Below are 22,455 nucleotides of genomic sequence, written 5' to 3' on the forward strand. Positions count from 1 at the left end.
CCTACCTCCCACTGATGTAGAAATTCTCCTCTCTAGCCTTGCAAGTCTTGAAAAGTTCTCATAGTTTGTCAATTATATTTTGGGCCTGTAGGCAAATGAAATGCTCCTGGTTGCATTGGCACAAGGGCCATGTGTAGGATTTGCTTTCTCTTGATTTCTACAGTTAGTTCCTTTCCATTTTGAGCACTACTGGGAAGGTAGAAGAGGTATCCTACATAATCAGCCAGGTTTGCTTTTACACACATACAAGCTGAGGTTTCCTTCAGTGCATCTCCCCAAAGAGCTGGAAGGTAACTTGTTTCCAGGCCCAACTGCCACTACCAGTAGTTTAGTAACGAGTACAAACAGGAGCAGCCCTAGACGAGCTGCCAACAACTGGCACCCTAGGCGAAACGTGCGATTGGCGCCCCTGCCTCCAAACGCCCTCAACAGCTGTTTAATTTGGCGCCCTAGGCAACCATCTAATTTGCGCCTATGGACAGGCAGCCCCCGAGTACAAAAAACATTATGACCTCTAGATTCTTTGCTAGAAGTTTTTAAAATCAGACACCAGAGCCATTTATAGAAATAATTCAATAGGGAATTGATAGTTGAAAGACTAAATCTTTACTTGGCATTTTGGAGTCACTGAATCTGCACAGCAACTGTTTACAGTAAAAATACTGAAGACGTGGGCTCAGCACTGAACTTTGGAATCAAGTGTTAAATACAAAACAGCTTCAACAAGAAATTCACACCTCCTCCCAGAGACCAGCAAGGGGGTTTTGAGCACCCTCCTCGATTCGCTCGTTACACTGGAGTGAGTCTTCATTTCCAGCAGATGTGTAAGGCAGCAGTGCCCATGGGATCTACTCAGAACAGAGAAGTTGGTGGCTTCAGTTTACAGGCCACCACAGAGTGTGGGGATGGGGAAACTGAGGCAGAACAGCACTCTCCTTCCCCAGAGGACAGTGACTTGACACCAGCATTTCAAAATGGGCCTGCAAACCAATTCCCTTGATCCCCAACCATGAGAGTCATATTTCTGCAGCCCCGAGCCAGGCACCATCCCTGGACTCCAGCTGTGACGGGAAGCAGACATTTACAGCTCTAGACACATTTCTATTTTATTATGGCAAAGGTGAAAAAACCACCTCGGCCCAACAGGCAACCAGTAAAATTTATCCCAAAAATAACTCAGTACAAAACAGGTCTGTTTCAGAATTTAAAAAAAAAAAACCCTTTACATGAGTTTAAAACCTATTCCAAAACATAAAAGTAAAACAAATTCCGTCCTTGATATTTGTGGCCACAGTCATACACCCCGCCAGAGAGCATGGAATGAGATGTCTGGAGTCCTTTCCATGCTGGGGATGTGCTCACTGCTTTAACTGGTGTCCATCTAGAAGGAGAGAGAAGAGGTTGTTCACAATGCTGCAAGACAGAACAGGAAAAAGCTTTCCATGGGTCTCACCCCAAATGTTACTGTTCAAATTCAGTTTTCAGACAGAGTTAGGCCTTTACCCTAGAAAAGTGCACTGGTTTAATCAGGTCAATTTGATACTGTCTTCCTAAGCCAGTGGAACATAGCAAGCCACTAGATAAGAAATGGTCAAACTAGTGTTGAAGCAAAGACTTCACTCAGTTTATGCGGCTAATAAAAGCAAAGTGAGCCAAATGTGGTCTCAGCAGAGCCGGGCCCAGTAAGGCTGGCTAATACAATCAATCCTAGTATTTTATACCCTTAACCAAACAAGTCTGACGTCAGGACAAGAAATCAAAGCGAACTTCAAAGAGGAATTATCATCAGCGGAGAAAGAAACAGGTTTAGAGGGAGTTCAAGGTTCAGCTCAAAATAGTTCATTAACACATTCCAACAGCGCATCCTTCTGGCCTCTCCCCACCTTGGTGAAGGCCAGTTCACTCCCTCTAGTATACGTGCAGACACAAACTGAAATGGCTTGTTATACAGAATGGCTTCAGCTAAATATGAAATGGTTTCTACACTAGTTTAAACGCATTAGAGATTTGTACCAGTTACTTGGCACATTTTAAAATGATATAAAATCAGTGTCCATTTCTAATACCAACAAGACTTTTATTTCCCTGCTTCTGTATAGATGTCTGCTCTACATTTTCAAGTGCTTCGTCCTGTCATTAGAACAGTCCCCATTTAAATGCTACCACTTCCCCAAGGAGTTGATTCTACTGCTTGGCTCATCTCATTATCAGTGTTTTTTCCTCTTATTCTCCTCGAGGCTCTCCTCCTCAATCACCTCATGTTTCATACTATTGTACGCGCTACACCCCGGGTGTCAGCAGTGTGGGAACAGACATGGTCTGGACTAGGGGTATTAAATATACTGAATAGTCAAGTAACCTCATGAAATGTTATCGATTAGTCAACGATTCTCTAGTCCCCGAGGGCGGGGCTGGCAGTCATTGAATCAGAGGCAGCCACGCAGGGTGCCAGGCAGGAGCTGGTCCACACGGGGAGCCAGTTTAAAAACCAGCTTCCCTCGCGGATCGGCTGCCTGTCATCTGGTGCTGCTGCTTCTGATCACGATCGACCAGTTGATTGCGCCCCGCCCCCATTTCCCTTCCACTCCCTGTTCGCCCCGCCCCCATTTCCCTTCCACTCCCGAGAAGCCCCACTACCTACCTCAAGTGAAAATGGAGGTAGTGTTGGATTCCCAGGGATGGACAGAGGTCCCGCAGCTTAGCGCCACAGCCAGCGATTCCGGAAGTGCGCTAGCTGCTCTGCCGGGTGTACTGCGGGAGGGAGCATCGGCTCCCTGCACTGCACAGGAGGGGTGAGTCAGCCCGGGGGAGGCAGGTTGGCCCCAGGGCAGGCACGTGCATGCAGGGCTTCCCTGCGTGGGGAGGGTGGTCGGCCCTGGGGCAGTCACACGCAGGGCTTCCCTGCTCTGGGGGCTGGAGGGGTCGGCCCCGGGGCAGGCACGCACTGGTTTCCCTCTGGGGGCGGAACCCTGGGAGGAGGCAGATGCAGAGGACTCTCTGCCTCCACTGGCACCCCACTCCCGTCTCCAGCCACAGAACTCTGTCCCCACTCACCTGTGCCCAGCTACAGAATTCTGTCCCCATTCCTGTTCCCAATCCCTGAACTCTGTCCCCACTGGCACCCTGTCCTCTGCCCTCCCAGCACTCTGTTCCCTCACCCTGCCCCCGCCACAGAACTCTGTCTCCACAAAATGTATAATAAATGTTTCATTTTAGATGTAAATAGCATGAATAAAAAACAGACCATTTATTTCATAACTATAAACATGTGATTTTAATTTTTTATATAATTTTAAAAATAAACTGTTTATGAGAGTGTGTGAGTATGGGCTGGGGATAGCAAGTGATGGACAGGAGAAGAATAGAGGGGGCGGGGCTTCAAGGAAGGGGCGGGGCGGTGGATCTTCGCCGGTTCTGAGATTTAAAAATGATCTTGGGTGTAACAAGGTTGGAGACCACTGGCCCTATAAGCTTTTGCTTATTGGTTAATCGACTATTAGAACATAAGAACGGCCATACTGGGTCAGACCAAAGGTCCATCTAGCCCAGTATCCTGTCTGCCAACAGTGGCCAGCACCAGGTGCCCCAGAGAGGGTGGACCGAAGACAACGATCAAGCAATTTGTCTCCTGCCATCCCTCTCCAGCCTCTGACAGACAGAGGCCAAGGACACCATTTTATCCGCTGGCTAATAGCCTTTTATGGACCTAACCTCCATGAAATTATCTAGCGTCTCTTTAAACTCTATTATAGTCCTAGCCTTCACAGCCTCCTCTGGCAAGGAGTTCCACAGGTTGACTACACGCTGTGTGAAGAAGAACTTTCTTTTATTAGTTTTAAACCTGCTCCCCATTAATTTCATTTGGTGTCCTCTAGTTCTTCTATTTAGGGAACTAATAAATAACTTTTCTTTATTGGCCCTCTCCACACCACTCATGATTTTATAGACCTCTATCACATCCCCCCTCAGTCGCCTCTTTTCTAAACTGAAAAGTCCCAGTCTCTTTAGCCTCTCCTCATATGGGACCCGTTCCAAACCCCTAATCATTTTAGTTGCCCTTTTTTGAACCCTTTCCAAGGCCAAAATATCTTTTTTGAGTTGAGGAGACCACATCTGTACACAGTATTCAAAATGTGGGTGTACCAGTTTTATACAGGGGCAGTAAAATATTCTGGGTCTTATTTTCTATCCCTTTCCTAAATTCCTAGCATCCTATTTGCCTTTTTGACTGCCGCTGCACACTGTGTGGAAGTTTTCAGAGAACTGTCCACAATAACTCCAAGATCTCTTTCCTGATTTGTCGTAGCCAAATTAGCCCCCATCATACTGTACATATAGTTGGGGTTATTTTTCCCGATGTGCATTACTTTACACTTATCCACATTACATTTCATTTGCCATTCTGTTGCCCAATCACTCAGTTTGGTGAGATCTTCTTGGAGTCCCTCACAGTCTGCTTCTGTCTTGACTGTCCTAAACAGTTTTGTATCATCTGCAAACTTTACCACCTCACTGCTTACCCCTTTCTCCAGATCATTTATGAATAAGTTGTAAAGGATTGGTCCCAGGACTGACCCTTGGGGTATACACTAGTTACCCCTCTCCAATCTGAAAATTTACCATTTATTCCTACCCTTTGTTTCCTGTCTTTTAACCAGTTCTCAATCCAAGAAAGTACCTTCCCTCTTATCCCATGGCCATGTAATTTACACAAGAGCCTTTGGTGAGGGACCTTGTCAAAGGCTTTCTGAAAATTCAAGTATACTATATCTACTGGATCCCCCTTGTCCGCATGTTTGTTAACCCCTTCAAAGAACTCTAACAGATTAGTAAAACAGGATTTCCCTTTACAGAAACCATGTTGACTTTTGTCCAACAAATTATGTTCTTCTACATGCTTCACAATTTTATTCTTTACTATTGTTTCGACTAATTTGCCCGGTACTGAAGTTAGACTTACCGGTCTGTAATTGCCAGGATCGCCAGGATCGCCCTTTTTAAATATTGGTGTCACGTTGGCTACTTTCCAGTCATTAGGTACAGAAGCCGATTTAAAGGATAGGTTACAAACCACAGATAATAGCTCAGCAATTTCCCATTTGAGTTCTTTTAGAACCCTTGGATGAATGCCATCCGGTCCCGAAGATTTGTTAACATTAAGTTTTTCTATTTGTTCCAAAACCTCCTCTAATGACACTTCAATCCGGGACAGTTCCTCAGATTCATCACCCACAAAGGACGGTGCAGATTCAGGAATCTCCCCCCAACGTCCTCAGCCGTGAAGACTGAAGCAAAGAAATCATTTAGTTTCTCCGCAATGGCTTTATTGTCCTTGATTGCTCCTTTTATAGCTCGATCATCTAGGGGACCCACAGGTTTTTTAGCAGGCTTCCTGCTTCTAATGTACTTAAACATTTTGTTATTTCTTTTTGAGTTTTTGGCTAGCTGTTCCTCAAAATCTTTTTTTGCTTTTCTTATTTCATTTTTACACTTGATTTGACAGTGTTTATGTTCTGTTCTATTTATCTCACTAGGATTGGACTTCCACTTCTTAAAAGATACCTTTTTGTCCCTCACTGCTTCTTTTACATGGTGGTTTAGCCATGGTCACTCTTTTTTAGGTCTCTTGCTATGTTTTTAATTTGGGGTATACATTTAAGTTGGGCCTCTATTATGGTGTCTTTATATTGCATCCCTAGTCTGGACCCTGGCAGGTGGAAGCAGCTCTGTGCGCTATTGCTCCCCCTCCCTTCCAGCTGAGGGAATGGCAGCACAGCGACACGCTCTGCCAAGGCTTTTACCCACCACTCCCACAGCAGGGGGAGGTGGCGGGGGAACATGGAGTAGGGATGTGAATATAGTCGACTATACGATTAACTAATAAGCCTAGTCTTATCGGTTATCTTGTTGACTATACACATTTCCCCCCTCCCCTTGCTGCTTCTGTATCAGAGGGGGTAAGGGGGGGGGGAGAGCAGGAGCTGGTGCTCGGGGGAGCCAGCCTGAAAGCCAGTGTCCCCCCCCCCCCCCGCATTGCTGTTTCTATCAGAGGCAGCGGGGGAGGAGGGAAGGGAGCAGTCCCTGTCTGTGGGGGGCTTGAGTTTCCCCCAGAGCAGCCTCTGTCCATGGGGAGCTCAGACCCGCCCTCCTCCCCCCCCCCCCCCCCCCCCCAGACAGGGGCTGCTGCCGCCTTTGTATCAGTGGCACAGGCAGCAGCGCAGAGTGATAGGCAGACTGTCTGCGTAGGAAGCTGGTTTTAAACTGGCTCCCCTGCCACCCCGCACTGCTGCCTTGGATACTGGAAACACTCCTAGTGGGTTGCAGCTGATAGTCGCAAAATGGTACTTTGACGATTCAGGGGATTCCCTGAAGCTACATTAGCAAAGGTACAGTCCTGCTGAGGTAACGGCCAATTGGGGATCACTACTCAGCCCCATCCGACTGACATAACTTTGGAGCAGCGGTTCTTGGCATGCGGCCCAACCTGTACATCATTGCAGCCCATGTGACACCCTCAAGGCGATAGCAGTAGTATATACATTGTATGAATGTGGCCCACAACATAGAGAGATGCATTCACAGCTTACAACAGTATCCAGGCTGAGCAGCACTGCTTTGGAGCAGAACCTGGTCTTGCAGCGGATTTTTTGGGCCTGCCTGTGCAAAACTTCATATTGGCCATGTTCCCAGACTCCTGCCCATCCACCCTTCAGTCTCTTGTAGCCAAGGTTCTAATCTCCAGATCCCTTCGTATAATTTCCCTCATTGTTGCTCTATTTCAGTATTACAGAGAGTTTCAGCAACACTGTGCAGGATCAATCACCAGAAATGCCTTCTCACAACTGCCTACTCTATTTGTGATCCTTTTTGTCCGGTTTGGATCAGTTTCCAAGCCAAGTTTTCAAACTGAGATTTTAAGCGACTTTTCAATTCTTTATGAAAATCCCACAAGACCGTGTCTACTGCATTTCCTCCAAGGCTATTTTTGTAGTTCTATCAGAGAAAGCAATCAGGTTTGCTTATCAAGATTTGCCCTTGTAAGTCCACAATGCTGCTTATTGCTGCTTCATATAGATGTGGAGTGGTTTTCCAAATCACATTTCTTCCATTCTTTCACCAGTGATAAATCTTACTGGCCAGTCGTTCACTGGAACATTTTGATTCTGCTAAGTAGCCAAATCCGCTCCCTTCAATCTTCAAGAACACCCCAGTTATCCAGGACTGGACTGTTACACGGCCAGTAGTACAATGAATGTGTCACGCAACTGCCTTAGTACAGAAGGAATTTCATATGGCCAGCCAATGGGGATTCTCTTTCCCACAAACTTCACTGCCTGTTCTTTATCAACTTTTTAGTTAGTTTGTGGTAGGCACATTTTAGCTATTCACTCTCAGCCTTGGGATTTACTAATGACATCCCCGGGCTTATATATGGGACCTACTTCCTCCCTTAACAGCCCATCCTGCCCCCACTTTCTCTAGCAGTCTCAGACTAGTCTGTTTGGTTTGCCTCCCGTGGATTACTGATTCTTTATTACTGGTGTACAGGGCAGTAGGCACTGGAGGTACCACCTGTAATTACAGCCATTCCCCATCACAAGAACAACTCCAACTCAGCTCGTTACATTTCCTTTCTTCCTTGTTGAATCCATAGTGTCAGTTAAATTAGATGTGCAGTTTGTGTTCATCTGTGTGTTCCCAGCATGTGCAACAGGCAGCAATTACACGTGAGAGTCCGGCCCACGTGGACACTCAGCCTGTTTGAAAAACTGGCCCTGGATGTGGCAGAATGTCCCCCCCAGAAGTGGCTGATCCTGAGTCATGAGTAAGAGTAGCTAACAGTGCATTGTGGGGAATGAAATTAACAAAAGGAAGCAGGTACAGCTTTGGTTCCGTGTTATGTTTCTGTGCAGCCACTGGCAGCTCACCCTTCCATTTCCACTTACCCTGGCATTATAAGCATCCAACTGTGCATCTAGTTCTTCTGCAGAGAGCTGCTGTTTGGAACTTCTTCCAGCCCCTCTGCCTCTACCTCGGTTCCCACCACGGTTACCTCGCCGGTTGCCACCTCCACCACCAAATCCTCCTGAACCACCACGGTTTCTGGTCATGCCTCCTCTGTTTACACTGCAAAGCAGAGAGAGAGAGCGCGCCATATTACAGGCACAGTACACGCTAATCAACCCCCGCAGCCACAGAGATCACTGTACAGAAACCTGGAAACCCACAGCCTCATTGCTGCACAAAGAGAGGGACAAGGTCAGCTCAGCCCTTAGGCTAATCAGGTGCAATAGGGCCCATAGCAGCAAAAGCTTCTCACCTCTGTGCTGGTCTCCTCTGTGTGTCTATCTGTGATGTAACCAGCTGAATGTTCATAGGGCGCCCTGAGAGAGAGAGAGTAAAAATTAACCTTTACACACACCACTGGTATCTAGCATCCCCCACCCAGTGAGTGAAATGTCCTGTGACATCTGCCAGACTCACCATCCAGGGGGACTCCATTGTACTGCTTCATAGCTTTCAGAGCATCTGCCTTTCTTTCGAAGTGCACATCTGCTGTCCCTAAACTGCGTCCAGACCGATCATAATGCACCGCTGCCTTCTTCAGGGTCCCAAACTCCGCAAACAGCTCCTGGGCAAGAGAGAGAGGAGCTGTTAGCCACGTGCCTCCAGGACATCCATCTTACAGCAGCACTAGGCAGCAAAGGACAAAGGCTACAGCTTCTCTAATACAAGCACCAGGTTTCAGAGGGTTACAGCTGTTAAAATTGTAAATGTTAGCAGCCCAGGAAAAACATTTATGAAAGAAGGGAACAAAATCACACACACAAAGCAGTTCCAAAAACAAACTTACTGGCCCTGTACTGGAGGTAAATTCCTTGAGAGAATCAACATAGATGTGGACACAGGTGAGCCACTGGTTACAGTGTATTTAAGACTTCCAGAAAGCCTTTGACAGGGTCCCTCAACAAAGGCTCTTAAGCAAAATAAACTGTCATGGGGTAAAAGGGAAGGCCCTCTCCTGGATCAGTCATTGGATGGGAACAAATGATCAGTTTCAGAATGGAAAGAGATAAGTAGTGTCCCCCCAGGGGTCTGCACTGGGACCAGTGCTATGCAGTATCCTCAGAAATTATCTGGAAAAGGGGGTAAACAATGAGGTGGCAAAATTTGCAGACAATACAAAATTACAAAATTACTCAGGATAATTAAGTCCAAAGCTGATTGGGAAGAGTTACAAAAGGGTATCACTGAAGTGGGTGACTGGGCAACGAAATGCAGATGAAACACGGTTGCTAAATGCAAAGCAAGGCACATGAGAAAACAATCCCCGCTGCACATTCCGAACAAGGAGGCCCAAATTAGCTGTTCCCACTCAAGAAAGGGCTTGGAGTCACTGTGGATAGTTCTCTGAAAACACTTGCTCAATGTGCTGAGGCAGTCACAAAAGCTATGAGAATGATAGGACCATTTAGGAATGGGAAAGATAACACAGAATATATCCTAAGGCCTCTATATAAAGCCATGGTACACCCATACTTTGAGAATTGCCTGCAGACCTGGTCACGGGCCACCTCAAAACTGATATTGGAACAGAGACAGAAAGGCAACAAAAAAAGAGGAAAGACTGGGACTTTTCAGCTTGGAAAAGAGAAGACTGAGGAGAGAACACAGATGACTGGAGTGGAGAAAGTAAAGAAGAGAGTGCTATTTACTCCTTCTCATAAGAACCAGAGATTACCCACTGAAATCCATAAGCAGCAGGTTTAAAACAAACAAAAGGAAGTACTTCTTCAGGCAAAGAGCAGTCAACCTGTGGAACTTGGGGCTGGGGATGTCGCAAATGCCAAAATTATAACAAGCTCCAAAAAAAGCAGTAGGTAGGTTCATTGATAGAATAAGTCATTCTGCTCCATGACAATTAGCCACAGAGCTCAGGGATGAAAGCCCAGGACCTGGGTGTCCCTAGCCTCTGACTGCCAGAAGCTGGGCGCCAATGACAGGAGATGAATCACTCAAAAATTGCTTGCTCTGCTCATTCCCTCTGAAGCACCTGCCACGGGCCACTGTCAGAAGATGGGATGGGGCGTTAATGGACTATTAGTCTGACCCAGCATGGCCCTTCTAGTGTTTTACTGCAACACTCTTCAGCCACAAAGCAACGCAGTCGCTCCGGTAACGTTTAGTTGAATCCTCCTTCAGGCGAACGAAGGGCTCCATGTCTCCAGACTGAGGCCACGCCAATGAGGCCATATCTCAGAACACACGAGACCAGTCCATCTCCCTCGTGAGAGAGAAGTGACTGTCATTGCTACTCTACATTTAAGGATTCCTAGGGTGCTCATATCACCACTAGGGTCTTTGAGATTTTTGCTAAAACGGCCTCAGTTTGAAATCGGATCCTGTCATTCTGGAGCTTAATAAAAATATGCTCCAGAAGTCAAGTTCCCTACTGTTCTGCTGGCCCAGGCAGGATCCAGAAGGACAAAGACTTCGGTTATAATCCAAATTTGCCACTGAATCACTCTGAGCAAGTCACTTCTCTACTCTCCCCCAATTTCTTCAGCAGCAGCAAGGGGACACCTCCTTCATGTCCTTGGAAGAGGAACACTTACATAAAAGTTATTCATCCCTTACAGCAAGCAGTCTTCAGGCTTGTTTCTAGGTTGCCTTCATTTCACGTGTCATGTCTGCAATAAAGGAGTGCAAGCCCCCTACTTCCAAAACACTCGCATCAATCACTTCCATGGAACAGGTCTCACCTTGCTGCAGATTTGAGAAGTAGAAGCCAACTGAAGAACACCACAGTTTATTCAAGGAACAGGAAGCTTTGTTACAGCCCAAGTCACTATATACACACACACACACATTCATGAGAACAGCCATACTAGGTCAGAATAAAGGACCATCTAGCCCAATGTCCTATCTTCGACATTCAAGGTGTCCCAGAGGGAATGAACAGAACAGGTGATCATGAAGTGATCCATCCCGTTCCCCATCCTAGCTTCTGGAAAACAGACTAGGGACACCATTCCTACCCATCCTGGCTAACAGACATTGGTGGCTAATGGCATATTAGGGCGCATTAGGAGGAGCATTGACAGCAGATCTAGAGAAGTGATTATTCCCCTTCATTCGGCTCTGAGGAGGCCACATCTGGAGTAGTGTGTCCAGTTCTGGGTCCCCCGCTATAGAAAGGATGTGGACGCATTGGAGAGGGTCCAGCGGAGGGCAACCAAAATGATTAGGGGGCTGGAGCACTTGACCTACCAGGAGAGGCTGAGGGATTTGGGTCTGTTTAATCTGCAGAAGAGAAGAGTGAGGGGGGATTTGATAGCAGCCTTCAACTTCCTGAAGGGAGGTTCCGAAGAGGCTGAAGAGAGGCTGTTCCCAATGGTGACAGAAGGCAGAACAAGGAGCAATGGTCTCAAGTTGTGGTGGGAGAGGCCCAGGTTGGATATTAGGAAAAACTGTTTCACTAGGCGGGTGGTGAAGCGCTGGAATGTGTTACCTAGGGCAAGGGTGGAATCTCCATCCATAGAGATTTTTAAGTCTCAGATTGACAGAGCCCTGGCTGGGTTGATTTAGTGGGGATTGGTCCTGCCTTGGGCAGGGGACTGGACTTGATGCCTCCTGAGGTCTCTTCCAGCTCGATGATTCTATGACCTAACCTCCATGAGTTTATCTAGTTCTTTTTTGAACCCCGTTATAACCTTGGCTTTCATGACATTCTCTGGCAAAGAGTTCCACAGGGTGACTATGTGTTGTGTGAAAAAATACTTACTTCTCTTGCCTATTTATTTCCTTGAGTGACCTCCAGATCTTGTGCTGTGAGGTGTAAATAACACTTCCTTATTTGCTTTCTCCATGCCAGTCATGATTTTATAGACTTCTATCACAACAATCCAGCAGGGATGCAAAATTCATATCCACATTAGGGATGTAAAATCCTGGTTAAAAGCTAATGACCGGTTAAGCATAATGTGATTCTATGATGGGGGACTGCTCCAGCCAGGCTGGGCTCGAGCATCTCTCCCCCCAATGCAATGGGCCCAGACAGGCTGGAACAGCCCCCCATTATGGTGGTACATGGGTGAGGGGGCTGCTCCAGCTGAGCTGCTGGGCCAGAGCAGTCCCCTGCCAGTTAACTGGTTACTCTGGTATTTATGCCAGCAAGGGGCATGTAACAGGTTAACCCTTTACATCACTAGTCGGCATTTGCAGCCAGGGATGTGGATACCCGTAGATATAAAGTGGATTTCTGTAAATATGCAGGGTTCTAGATATAATGTTTGTATCTCCATTTGCAAAAAAGAGCTGCAGATCTCCACCTCCATATCCACAAATGCGAATACCCGCATAAATCCACAGATCTGAAGGTTTCTGCATATCAGCCCTTAGTTGTTTCATTTCCAAGCTGAAAAGTCTCAATCTTATTAATCTTTCCTCATAGGGCAGCTGTTCCAGACTGCTAATTATATTCCTTTCCTTTTTCTGAAAATTTTCCAATTCCAATATAACTTTTTTGAGATGGGATGACCATAAGTGCACTCAATATTCAAAATGTCGGCATATCATGGATTTATATAGTTGCAATATTATATTTTCTGTCTTCTTGTCTATCCCTCTTAATGATCTCTAACACTCTGTTCACTTTTTTGGACCTCTGCCGCACACTGAGTGGATGTTTTCAGAGAATTATCCACAATGATTCCAGGATCTGGTGACAAATCACTTAAACCTCATTTTATAAGTATATTTTCTTCACAGCTGTTACCATACAAAACATGTATGCAGCAGCAAATGCACAGGCTTCAGTTTGAAGCTGACGCTACATTTAATAGAAAAAGCACTACCTCAACCCAGACCAAGTTCCTTTGGGCAGCTCAGATGTTTTCAAATGAATGTAGCCTGAATGCTCAGCCTGTGACTTGGGAAGCATATTCCCTAAAACCAGAGGTTCCTATGTTTCTCTGTGCACAATCACAGTATTTCCCATTTAAACAATCCCACAATAAGCATTCTGTGCAGATGGACTGATTTGAAATAAAGTTACTCATTTAATTTTGGTGTTTCATAAAAAAGTTCCACAGTCCTGCCTTGAGTACAAAAGATGTGGTGTTCAATTATGTTAATTCAATCAAGTTAGCTTAACAGAAAAACAAAGCGTAAGCCTGAAACAGACCTCTAGAGGTCACTTAGTTCAGAACCCTGCGCTGAAGCAGGACCATTATCTGACAATCTCTGACAGGTGTTTGTCTAACCTGTTCTTAAAAACTTTCAATGATGGAGATTCCACAACCTACCTTGGGTAAGCTGCTCCTGTGCTTAACTTCCCTTACAGTTACAAAATGATTTCTAATGCCTAACCTAAATCTCTCCTGCCGCAATTTAAGTCCATTACTTGTCCTATCCTCAGGGGAGGAGCAGAACACACCACACTCCTTTTTACAACAAACTTTTTACACATTTGAACACTGTTATTATCCTCCACTCCCCTGTCTTCCATTATACAAAACAAAAATTCCAATTTTTTTTCCAAGGGTGGTGCCCAGAACTGGAAACAATACTGCAACTGAGGCTCAGTGCTATGTGGAAAAATTACCTCTCATGTCTTGCTTGCAACACTCCTACTACATCATCCCCAAGTGATGTTTGCTTTTTTTGCAATAGTATTACACCATTGGCTCGTATTTAGTTTGTGATCCACTATAACCCCAAGATTTTTTTCCCCTATTGTAGTCCATCCTAGGTAGTCATTTCCCATTTTTTATTTGTGCAACTGATTATTCACTCCTAAGTGTGATACTTTAGATTGGTCCTTGTTAAAGTTCCTCCTATTTATTTCAGACCATTTCTCTGGTTTGTTGAGACCATTTTGTGTTCTAATCCTGTTTACCGTCAATTACAGCTCCCATTGGCCACAGATCAGCCAATGGGAGCTGCGAAGGTGCACGTGAACAAAGCATCTCACGGCCAGTTAGTCATTTGCCCTTACAAGCCGCGACCCAGTGTCTGAAAACCCCTGCTCTATGCCACTATCCAATTAATTTACGACGATACTGAATAGAACCAGACCCAAAACTGATCCCTGAGGGACTCCATTTCAATCAATTTCCAGCTTGGCCGTGATCCATTCCTAACTATTCTCGAAGTGTGGTTTTCCAACCAATTACGCAACCACCTTTTAGGTCGGTTCATCGAGGCTACAGTTCTAGTTTGCTTATAACAGGTCATGTGAGAAAGTATCAAAAGTCTTATTACAATCGAGATATATCACCCCACTATTCAGCCCTATCCACAAGGCTTATTAATTATTAGGTTGATTTGAAATTTGTTTGACAAATGCATGTTGCTTATTACTTACCACTTTATGATCATCTAGGTGCTCACAAACTGATGGAATACTTGCTTCATTATCTTTCTGGGTTCCCAAATTAAGCAAATTGTTTATTCCCTGGATTGTCCTTATTCTCCTTTTAAGAGTTAGGTGCTATATGTGCCCTTTGCCAGTCCTCCAAGATCTCTCCCATCCTCCCTGAGTTCTCAAAGGTAATCGTTCATGGCTCAGATCTCTTCAGACAGCTCCTTCAGTATTCAAGGATGTATTTCATCAGGACCTGCCAACCTGAAGGCCTCTAACTTGCACAATGTGTTGGAAAAGACCTCTTAAGTCTCCTAAGACCTGGATTGGCACATCTGATAGCACTTTGACAACTAGGACCCAGATTATCATAGGTATTTCTGTTCCTAATTTCCATGAAAGTCAATTGAAAGTTAGTGGCCTACGTTTGAGACTCAGCACCCAGGTGACTAGCGGGAGGCTATTCTTCAAGCCTGTGAGCCTGCACTTTAGTTGTATTAAGCTAACTCAAAATACTTTAGGATATATTTGTCAATGGTCAGTGGTTACTAGCCTAAGAGACTTTCGACATGTCTCAAAGAAGATAAGTAGAGCAAACACAAGGGCTACTACATTTCAGCTGAGAGATCTTAGCTCCTTTACAATATGATGATAGTTACAGATGCTATAGTAGAAGAGTACGTAACCCATATGCTTTTTGCGCTAGTTCCCTAAAAGCATGTCCCCACCTCAGTTGACTAGAGATCTCACAACCCAATACAAGTTTTGCCTAACATAAGAGTTCTGAACTGGAAAAAAAGACAGGTTGGAGGAAGAAAAGTGGATGTGAAAAAGAGACAGTGTATGTGTGTGACAAAAAGCAAGATCTTAACAGTAGAGAGAATTAAACAAAGCAACCCTGTAAAGCATTCTATTAATGCATTTATTGGGATCTGCATGTTTCAGATTTTGGACAAGTTACATTACATTTTCAGATCCAAACATCACAGCTTTCCACACATGCACTTTTGCTCAGCCATTCATTATACAACAAACTAGAGAAAAGCTAAACAACTTTTTTTTGCACTCCAGTCACATCAGATAGTACCAAAAGAGTCAAATCAGAAGTGCTGGCTGCAATAATAATAATAATACAAAGTGAACTGCCTTGGAGATCACAGTATCCATCCATGAGGAAGGGTTCGTAGAGCTCAGAAAACACAGTATTGATGAAAAGAGGCACATGCCAACTACCGCAAAGCGTCACCTCTGGTGCTTTTCCGACGTGGGGGGGGGGCACTTTCTTACCTGGATATCTGCATCCGACACACCGAAGTCCAGATTAGAAACCAGGAGCTTCCCCCCGGTTTCCACGCCAGCCCCAGCCCCGAAGCCGCTATCGAACAGGTCGTGCTGCCACTTCTCGGGGAGCTGCTTTGGCTGAAACAGAACAAATCCCCTCAGCGACCAAGCCCCGCGGCCGGGCCCCCGCCACTGCGCTGGGGCTCGCGGCTCCTCGCCCCCTGCCCGCTGCGGCTGGGCGAGAACAAAGGGCCTCCCGCGGGCCCGGCCCCCAGCCCCGCCGGCCCCCGGGCCGGCCCCGGCCCCCGCGCGCCGCAATCCGGCCCGCGGGCCAGCCCCGCTCCGTACCCGGCTGTAGGGCGCGGGCCGATTCCTGCCGCCTCCCCGGGTCATGACCGGCCTGTTCCGCACGGGGCCGCCTCCTGCTCGGCCCGCGCCGGCGCTGCCCCGGCCGGGCCCGCCTCCGCGGCCGGCGCCCCCGCGCCCCCGGCCCCCGCGGCCGCCCCCGGCGCGAGCGCCCCGCTGGCTGCGGTTCAGCTTGATGATATCGTCCAGCGACATGTCCATCTTGTCGGCCATGATGGCGGCTCCGCTCCGGGGCCTGCACTTCCGGCCGCGCTGCGCCGACGCCGGAAGCGGAAGGGGCGGGCCCGGGCGCCAAGAAGGGCGCAGCCGCCTAACACGCCTCTCCGTTGGGCCGAGGCCGTGACAGCGGGGTGCCGGGGGCGGGACTTCCGGTACGCGGCCCTAGAGATTCCCGCCGGCCCAGCCAGAGAGTGTGAGCGGAGCTGCCGGAGCACGTGCCGGGGGGCGGGGGCCTGGCCCGGACAGATCCGGGGGGGGCTCCCTATTGGAAGGGGGGCTGGACAGATCGGGGGGGCTCCCTAGTGGGGGCTGGGCAGATCGGGGGGGCTCCCTAGTGGGGGCTGGGCAGATCGGGGGGGCTGGACAGATCGGGGGGGCTCCCTAGTGGGGGCTGGGCAGATCGGGGGGGCTCCCTAGTGGGGGCTGGGCAGATCGGGGGGGCTTCCTGGGGGGCAGGGGGAGCAGGAGAAATCTCAGGGGGACTCCCTAGGGCAGGGGGGGCTGGAGAGTTCCGGGAGGGGGCTCCTTAGGGGCGGGAGAAATCTCAGGGGGACTCCCTAGGGTGGGGTGGCTCTGTAGGGGTGGAAGAAATCCTAGGGGTGGGGCAGAGATCTGGGAGCGTTCCCTAGGGGCGGGGGGGGCTCCCGGACTGCAAAGAGAGGGGAGTGGGCAGAACTCTCTCAGGGTGGTGAAGCAGACAGAGATCGTGGAGCCCCATAGAGATCCTGAAGGGGGGGGCTTTGTGCAGTGCGCCCAGCAGCTGTGCAGTGTTGCGTTCCGGGTCGTGTGGCGCTCTCGGGGCTGCGGTGCGTTAGGTGTGTGCCAGTACCTTTCCCGTGGGGAGCAGGGAAGCCGTCCGGCCTCAGCCCTGGTCTGCAGTAATCAAGTGCCGAATGCTAATAGGAGTCGCGATCCATTTTCATTCCATGCCCGGAAACACAAGGGCACCTACGGTTCCTGATGTGCCCAGTGATGAGGCAGGGTCACTAAGCCCAACCTAGAAGATTTCAGATGAGAGGCTCCCTATGGCAGAGTTTCTATAGTAATGACTGAGCTATGGAGGAAGGGACAGTCCCATCTACATCCCACTTTGAACTGCCGCAGGGGAGGAAGCAGTGCTGACAGCCAAAGGAGATTGCATGGCCCCTGGGGATATAAGCTGTTTCAGCAGGGGAACCAACCTATGATTTACTCCTCTTAACACAACTAGGGGGTCACTCAATGAAGTTAATAGGCAGCAGGTTTACAACAAGCCAAAGGAAGTTTTTCTTCACAAAACACACAGGCTATGTCTACACTGGAGGCTTCTTGCGCAAGAATATCTTGCGCAAGGTTTCTTGTACAAGAAGTCTTGCACAAGAACACGTCCACACTGCCATGTGCGCGCTGTGCTTTTGCGCAAGAGCATCCCTGGCAGTGTGGACGCTCTCTTGCGCAAGAAAGCTCTGATGGCCATTTTAAACATAGGGCTTTCTTGCACAAGAAATCCCTGCCAAGTGTCCACGCTGACCTCTTGCGCAAGAGCTCCTGTGCAGAGGGCTTACACCTGTTAAAAAGGAGCGTAGCTCTTGCGCAAGAAGCCCTCTCTTACCACGCTGTACTGTAAATTTCCTTGCGCAAGAGCGGGCGGGCAGTGTGTATGCTCTGTGGATTCTTGCGCAAGAACAGCTACGTCTATGCTGTGCTGTCTTGTGCAAGAAAATATGCAAATGAGGCAAAGCGGTGAACATCGCTGCACCTCATTTGCACACTTAATGAGCCGCCATTTTGCGCAGCTCTTTTTTCAGGAAGAATGGCTTTTGCGCAAAAATGGTGGCTTATTAAGTATGCAAATGAGGCATAGCGATATTCACCGCTTTGCCTCATTTGCATATTTTCTTGCGCAGGATAGACGTAGCCACAGTCAACTCGTGGAACTCCTTGCCAGAGGATGTTGTAAAGACCAAGACTTTTAACAGGGTCAAAAAAGAGCTAGATAAATTCATGGAGGTTAGGGTCCATCAGTGGCTAAGAGACAAGATGGGCAGGGCTGGTGTCCCTGGCCTCTGCCAGAAGCTGGGAATGGGCGACAGGAGGGACCACATGATGATTCCCTGCTCTGTCAATTCCCTCTGGAGCACCTGGCATTGGCTCCTGTCAGTGAAGACAGGATGCTGGATTGGATGGACCCAGTCTGGCCGCTCTGATGTTCTAAAGGGTTAATGATAAAACTCAGTCTGAGTAGCTGCTTCTCATGCCAGGTGCTGACTTGACCCCCGGAGGCAGAAGCCGGCAGGATGAAGGTGAAGATAAAGAGCTGGAATGGGGTAGCCTCTTGGCTCTGGGTGGCCAATGATGAGAACTGTGGCATCTGCCGGATGGCCTTCAATGGCTGCTGCCCAGACTGTGAGTAGCCCAGGCCCTTGGCCCCCGGCCGGATTTCACCCCGGGGCGCCCTTCTCGCTCTCTCATGAGTTTTGTCCTTTTACAGGTAAGGTGCCTGGAGACGACTGCCCACTGGTGTGGGGCCAGTGCTCCCACTGCTTCCACATGCACTGCATTCTCAAGTGGCTGAATTCCCAGCAGGTCCAGCAGCACTGTCCCATGTGCCGGCAGGAGTGGAAGTTCAAGGAGTGACAGCCCCTCCCCCAGCCAGCAGATCTACTTGGATTTCACACGCTATTGCTAACGTGTTTTCTTGGGATTTAGTCTCCTCTCTCCAGACCCTGGAACAGTGAATTATTTATACAGCTTCTTGCATTTCCCTATCCCTTCCAGAGGAACCTTGCCCACAGACTGTTATGACTCACCATAGGCAAGAGGGAAGCCTGGGGCAGAGGGAGCATCTGAGTGGTGCATATTAACCTTTCCCGCAGAGATGCCGGTTCAACACGCTGTCACAGCTTTCAGCATTAATTGTTTCATCCTGATCTGAGACTGAGCATCCCACATGAGTTCATACACTTGAGTCTACGCAGCATGTGTGTGTGTGTCAGTAAAAAGCCCCTTTTGCCATGCAGACATGGATCTGTGGTTTGGGTGCCTTATTTAAAACACCCTGGACCTGATTGTTAAGACACGGCTTGTCCTTTGCAACTCCACGCCATGTCAGTAGGGTCAGTGTCTGACCCTTTGAGAAGCTGCTTCCTAAACTAAAGGGGACCTCCCTGTTTAAATAATACCTCTCCCAGCTCTTGCATCAGGGGTACCTTCCCATCCGTGTTCTCTGAAAAGGCCTCTCAGTCCTGGCTTGCCCTGCCCCCCTCACATCCTGAGACATCACCACTATTGCATGCTGCAGAGTCGGTATTGGCATTGCCTGTCAAGTGGGGAGAGATGGTCCTGCAAGTTGAAATGGGCTTCTTAGGGCCGTGTGCAGCTCTCTATCCATGATCTCAGCTGCTTATGCCTTTGCAGCCATTCCCCGTGCACCGCAGGCAGGCTGGGCCCTGAGCTGATACCTTCACATGCAGCAGTACAGAAACGAAGGTTGTTGTGAGACCCGTGGGATACAGGGCCTGCTCCCACCAGAGACCTAGCCGCTGGTCCGTTGTGCTGTGCAGCGCCAGAATCATGCCAGTTCTTTGAACCCTCGTGGCTTTGGGACGAGGCCCCTTGCCAATAGTGTGTCACTTACCGGCTGTAGTGTGGCAATCCCTGGACTGGTGTCAATAAACTCATGGCTGTGATTAATTTCTCTTCGTGCTTTTTGCTTTTGAGCCAAGCGAGGATACCCACAAGCAGGCCATGGACAGCAGAGTAGGATTGTTCCCATGCCGTCGTCAAAGACGTTCCCTAGATGTGCCACCAGGTGGTAGAATGCGGCCTCTGGTTTTGCCTTAGCCATTCTGGGTGGCGGGGCCCTGCGCTAGCTTGGCACGTTGCTTGCATCCTACAGACCAGCTGTGCTTGATGCTTCATCCTTGGCACAATCCCTCCCTGGTGTGTCAGTCCTCTACCGTGTGGGCCACCCCTCTGCGGAACGCGTAGGGGGGGCCTCCTGGTGTGCAACATGGCACATGATAGACACATAGAACCATAGAGCTGGAAGAGACCTCAGAAGGTCATCAAGTCCAGACCCCTGCTCTAGGCAGGACCAATCCCCGCTAAATCAACCCAGCCAGGGCTTTGTCAAGCCGAGACTTAAAACGCCTTGGCTGTGTCTAGACTGCATCCCTTTTCCGTAAAAGGGATGCAAATTAGACACATCGCAATTGCAAATGAAGTGGGGATTTAAATCCCCCCCCCCCCCCCGCTTCATTTGCGTAAACATGGCTGCCGCTTTTTTCCGGCTCGGGGCTTTGCCAGAAAAAAGCACCAGTCTAGACGCGGATCTTTCGGAAAATAAAGCCTTTTCCGAAAGATCCCTTATTCCTTATTTTAAGAGGAATAAGGGATCTTTCGGAAAAGGCTTTATTTTCCGAAAGATCCCCGTCTAGACTGGCGCTTTTTTCCGGCAAAGCTCCGAGCCGGAAAAAAGCAGCAGCCATGTTTACGCAAATGAAGCGGAGGGGATTTAAATCCCCGCTTCATTTGCAATTGCAATGTGTCTAATTTGCATCCCTTTTACGGAAAAGGGATGCAGTCTAGACAAAGCCCTCTAGGGCTGGAGACTCCACTACTTCCCTAGGTAACCTATTCCAGTGCTTCACCACCCTCCTAGTGAAATTGTTTTTCCTAATATCTAACCTGGACCTCTCCCACCACAACTTGAGCCCATTGCTCCTTGTTCTGCCATCTGTTACCACTGAGAACAGCCTCTCTCCATCCTCTTTGGAACCTCCCTTTAGGAAGTTGAAGGCTGCTCTCAAATCCCCCCTCCCCACACTCTTCTTTTCTGCAGACTAAATAGACCCAACTCCCTCAGCCGCTCCTCATAGGTCATGTGCTCCAGCCCCCTAATCATTTTGGTTGCCCTCCACTGGATCCTCTCCAATGTGTCCACATCCTTTTTGTAGTATGGGGCCCAGAACTGGACACAATACTCCAGATGTGGCCTCATCAGAGCTGAATAAAGGGGAATAATGACATCTCTGGATCTGCTGGCAATGCTCCTCTTAATGCAACCTAATATGCCATTAGATTTCTTGTGGCCCAATCCTCCAATGTGTCTAAGTCACTCTGGACTCTATCCCTGCCCGCCAGCGTATCTACCTCTCCCCCTAGCTTAGTGTCATCTGCAAACTTGCAGAGGGTGCAATCCATCCCCTCAGCCAGGTCATTAATAAAGATATTGAACAAAACCGGTCCTAGAACAGATCCTTGGGGCACTCCACTAGAAACCGACCATCATCCTGACATTGAGCCATTGATCACTACCCGCTGGGCCCAGCCTTCTAGCCAACTTTCTATCCATCTTATCGTCCATTTATCCAATCCACATTCCCTTAACTTGCTGGCAAGAATATTGTGGGAAACCGTATCAAAAGCCTTGCTAAAGTCAAGGTATATAACATCCACTGACTTCCCCATGTCCACCGAGCCAATTACCTCATGACAGAAGCTAATCAGATTGGTCAGGCACGACTTGCCCTTTGTGAATCCATGCTGACTGTTCCTAATCACTTTCCTCTTCCAAGTGCCTCAAAATGGATTCCTTAAGGATCCCTTCCATGATTTTTCCAGGAACCAAGGTAAGACTGACCGACCTATAGATCCCTGGATCGTCCTCCTTCCCTTTTTTTAAGATGGGCACTACATTTGCCTTTTTCCAATCATCCGGGATCTCTCCCGAACTCCACGACTTTTCAAAGATAATGGCCAGAAGTTCCTCAATGACATTTGCCAACTCCCTCAGCTCTCCTGGATGCATTAAGTCCGGACCCATGGATTTGTGTACGTTTAGCTTTTCTAAATAGTTTCTAACATGTTCTTTACCCACCCAGGGCTGCCCACCTTCATCCCATCTTGCGTCACTTAGCACGTTAGCCTGGGAGCCGACCTTGTCCGTGAAGACAGAGGCAAAGAAAGCATTGAGTGCTTCAGCTTTCCCCACATCATCTGACACTTAGCAGCCTAGATCAGGGTGGGGAACCTCCGGCCCATGGCCGCAAGCAGTTTGTGGGGTTAGCTGCAGGCAAGCCCAGACAGGGTTTTGTTTACGTGAGTGCAGTCACAGAGCCCTCGCAGGTCCCAGTGGCCATGGTGTGCCCTTCCCTGCCAGTGCTTCCTGCAGCCCCTGTTGGCCGGGAATGGTGAACCGTGGACACGGCGCTGCGAGCGGCCATGCCTGCAGACCTACAGGT

The 22,455-nt window shown here is 48.4% G+C and overlaps 2 protein-coding genes across 3 annotated transcripts; one reads left to right on the forward strand and one right to left on the reverse strand.

Moving 5' to 3' along the window:
• Window positions 1-1,088: 1,088 nt before the first annotated feature.
• Window positions 1,089-16,249, reverse strand: ALYREF (Aly/REF export factor). The gene is made up of 6 exons (XM_075904199.1): window positions 15,995-16,249; window positions 15,653-15,784; window positions 8,485-8,632; window positions 8,321-8,384; window positions 7,947-8,127; window positions 1,089-1,381 (listed from the first exon to the last, which is right to left on the reverse strand). The coding sequence occupies exons 1-6, from the start codon at window positions 16,223-16,225 to the stop codon at window positions 1,367-1,369; spliced, it is 771 nt and encodes a 256-aa protein (XP_075760314.1). The 5' UTR covers window positions 16,226-16,249; the 3' UTR covers window positions 1,089-1,366.
• Window positions 16,250-16,294: 45 nt separating this feature from the next.
• ANAPC11 (anaphase promoting complex subunit 11) lies at window positions 16,295-19,903 on the forward strand. Of its 2 annotated transcripts, none has more exons than XM_075904201.1 (3): window positions 16,295-16,424; window positions 18,472-18,616; window positions 18,702-19,903. In XM_075904201.1, the coding sequence occupies exons 2-3, from the start codon at window positions 18,508-18,510 to the stop codon at window positions 18,845-18,847; spliced, it is 255 nt and encodes an 84-aa protein (XP_075760316.1). In that variant the 5' UTR covers window positions 16,295-16,424; window positions 18,472-18,507; the 3' UTR covers window positions 18,848-19,903. The 2 variants fall into 2 exon arrangements, with proteins under 2 accessions (XP_075760316.1, XP_006118703.1); XM_006118641.4 differs by lacking the exon at window positions 16,295-16,424 and adding an exon at window positions 16,912-17,046.
• The last annotated feature ends 2,552 nt before the right edge of the window (window positions 19,904-22,455 follow it).

The sequence above is a fragment of the Pelodiscus sinensis genome, chromosome 20 (assembly GCF_049634645.1).
Source record: "Pelodiscus sinensis isolate JC-2024 chromosome 20, ASM4963464v1, whole genome shotgun sequence".
NCBI classification, from domain to species: domain Eukaryota; kingdom Metazoa; phylum Chordata; order Testudines; family Trionychidae; genus Pelodiscus; species Pelodiscus sinensis.

What these genes read in the sequence shown, in the direction of transcription:
- ALYREF (XM_075904199.1), bottom strand. Translation starts at nt 16,225, where the DNA reads ATGGCCGACAAGATGGACATGTCGCTGGACGATATCATCAAGCTGAAC. An exon ending in GGCCCGCGCCCTACAGCCGG is followed by an intron (nt 15,785 to 15,994) that starts GTACGGAGCGGG and finishes GTTCTGTTTCAG; the next exon opens with CCAAAGCAGCTCCCCGAGAA. An exon ending in CAATGGAGTCCCCCTGGATG is followed by an intron (nt 8,385 to 8,484) that starts GTGAGTCTGGCA and finishes TCTCTCTCTCAG; the next exon opens with GGCGCCCTATGAACATTCAG.
- ANAPC11 (XM_075904201.1), top strand. Translation starts at nt 18,508, where the DNA reads ATGAAGGTGAAGATAAAGAGCTGGAATGGGGTAGCCTCTTGGCTCTGG. An exon ending in CAATGGCTGCTGCCCAGACT is followed by an intron (nt 18,617 to 18,701) that starts GTGAGTAGCCCA and finishes GTCCTTTTACAG; the next exon opens with GTAAGGTGCCTGGAGACGAC.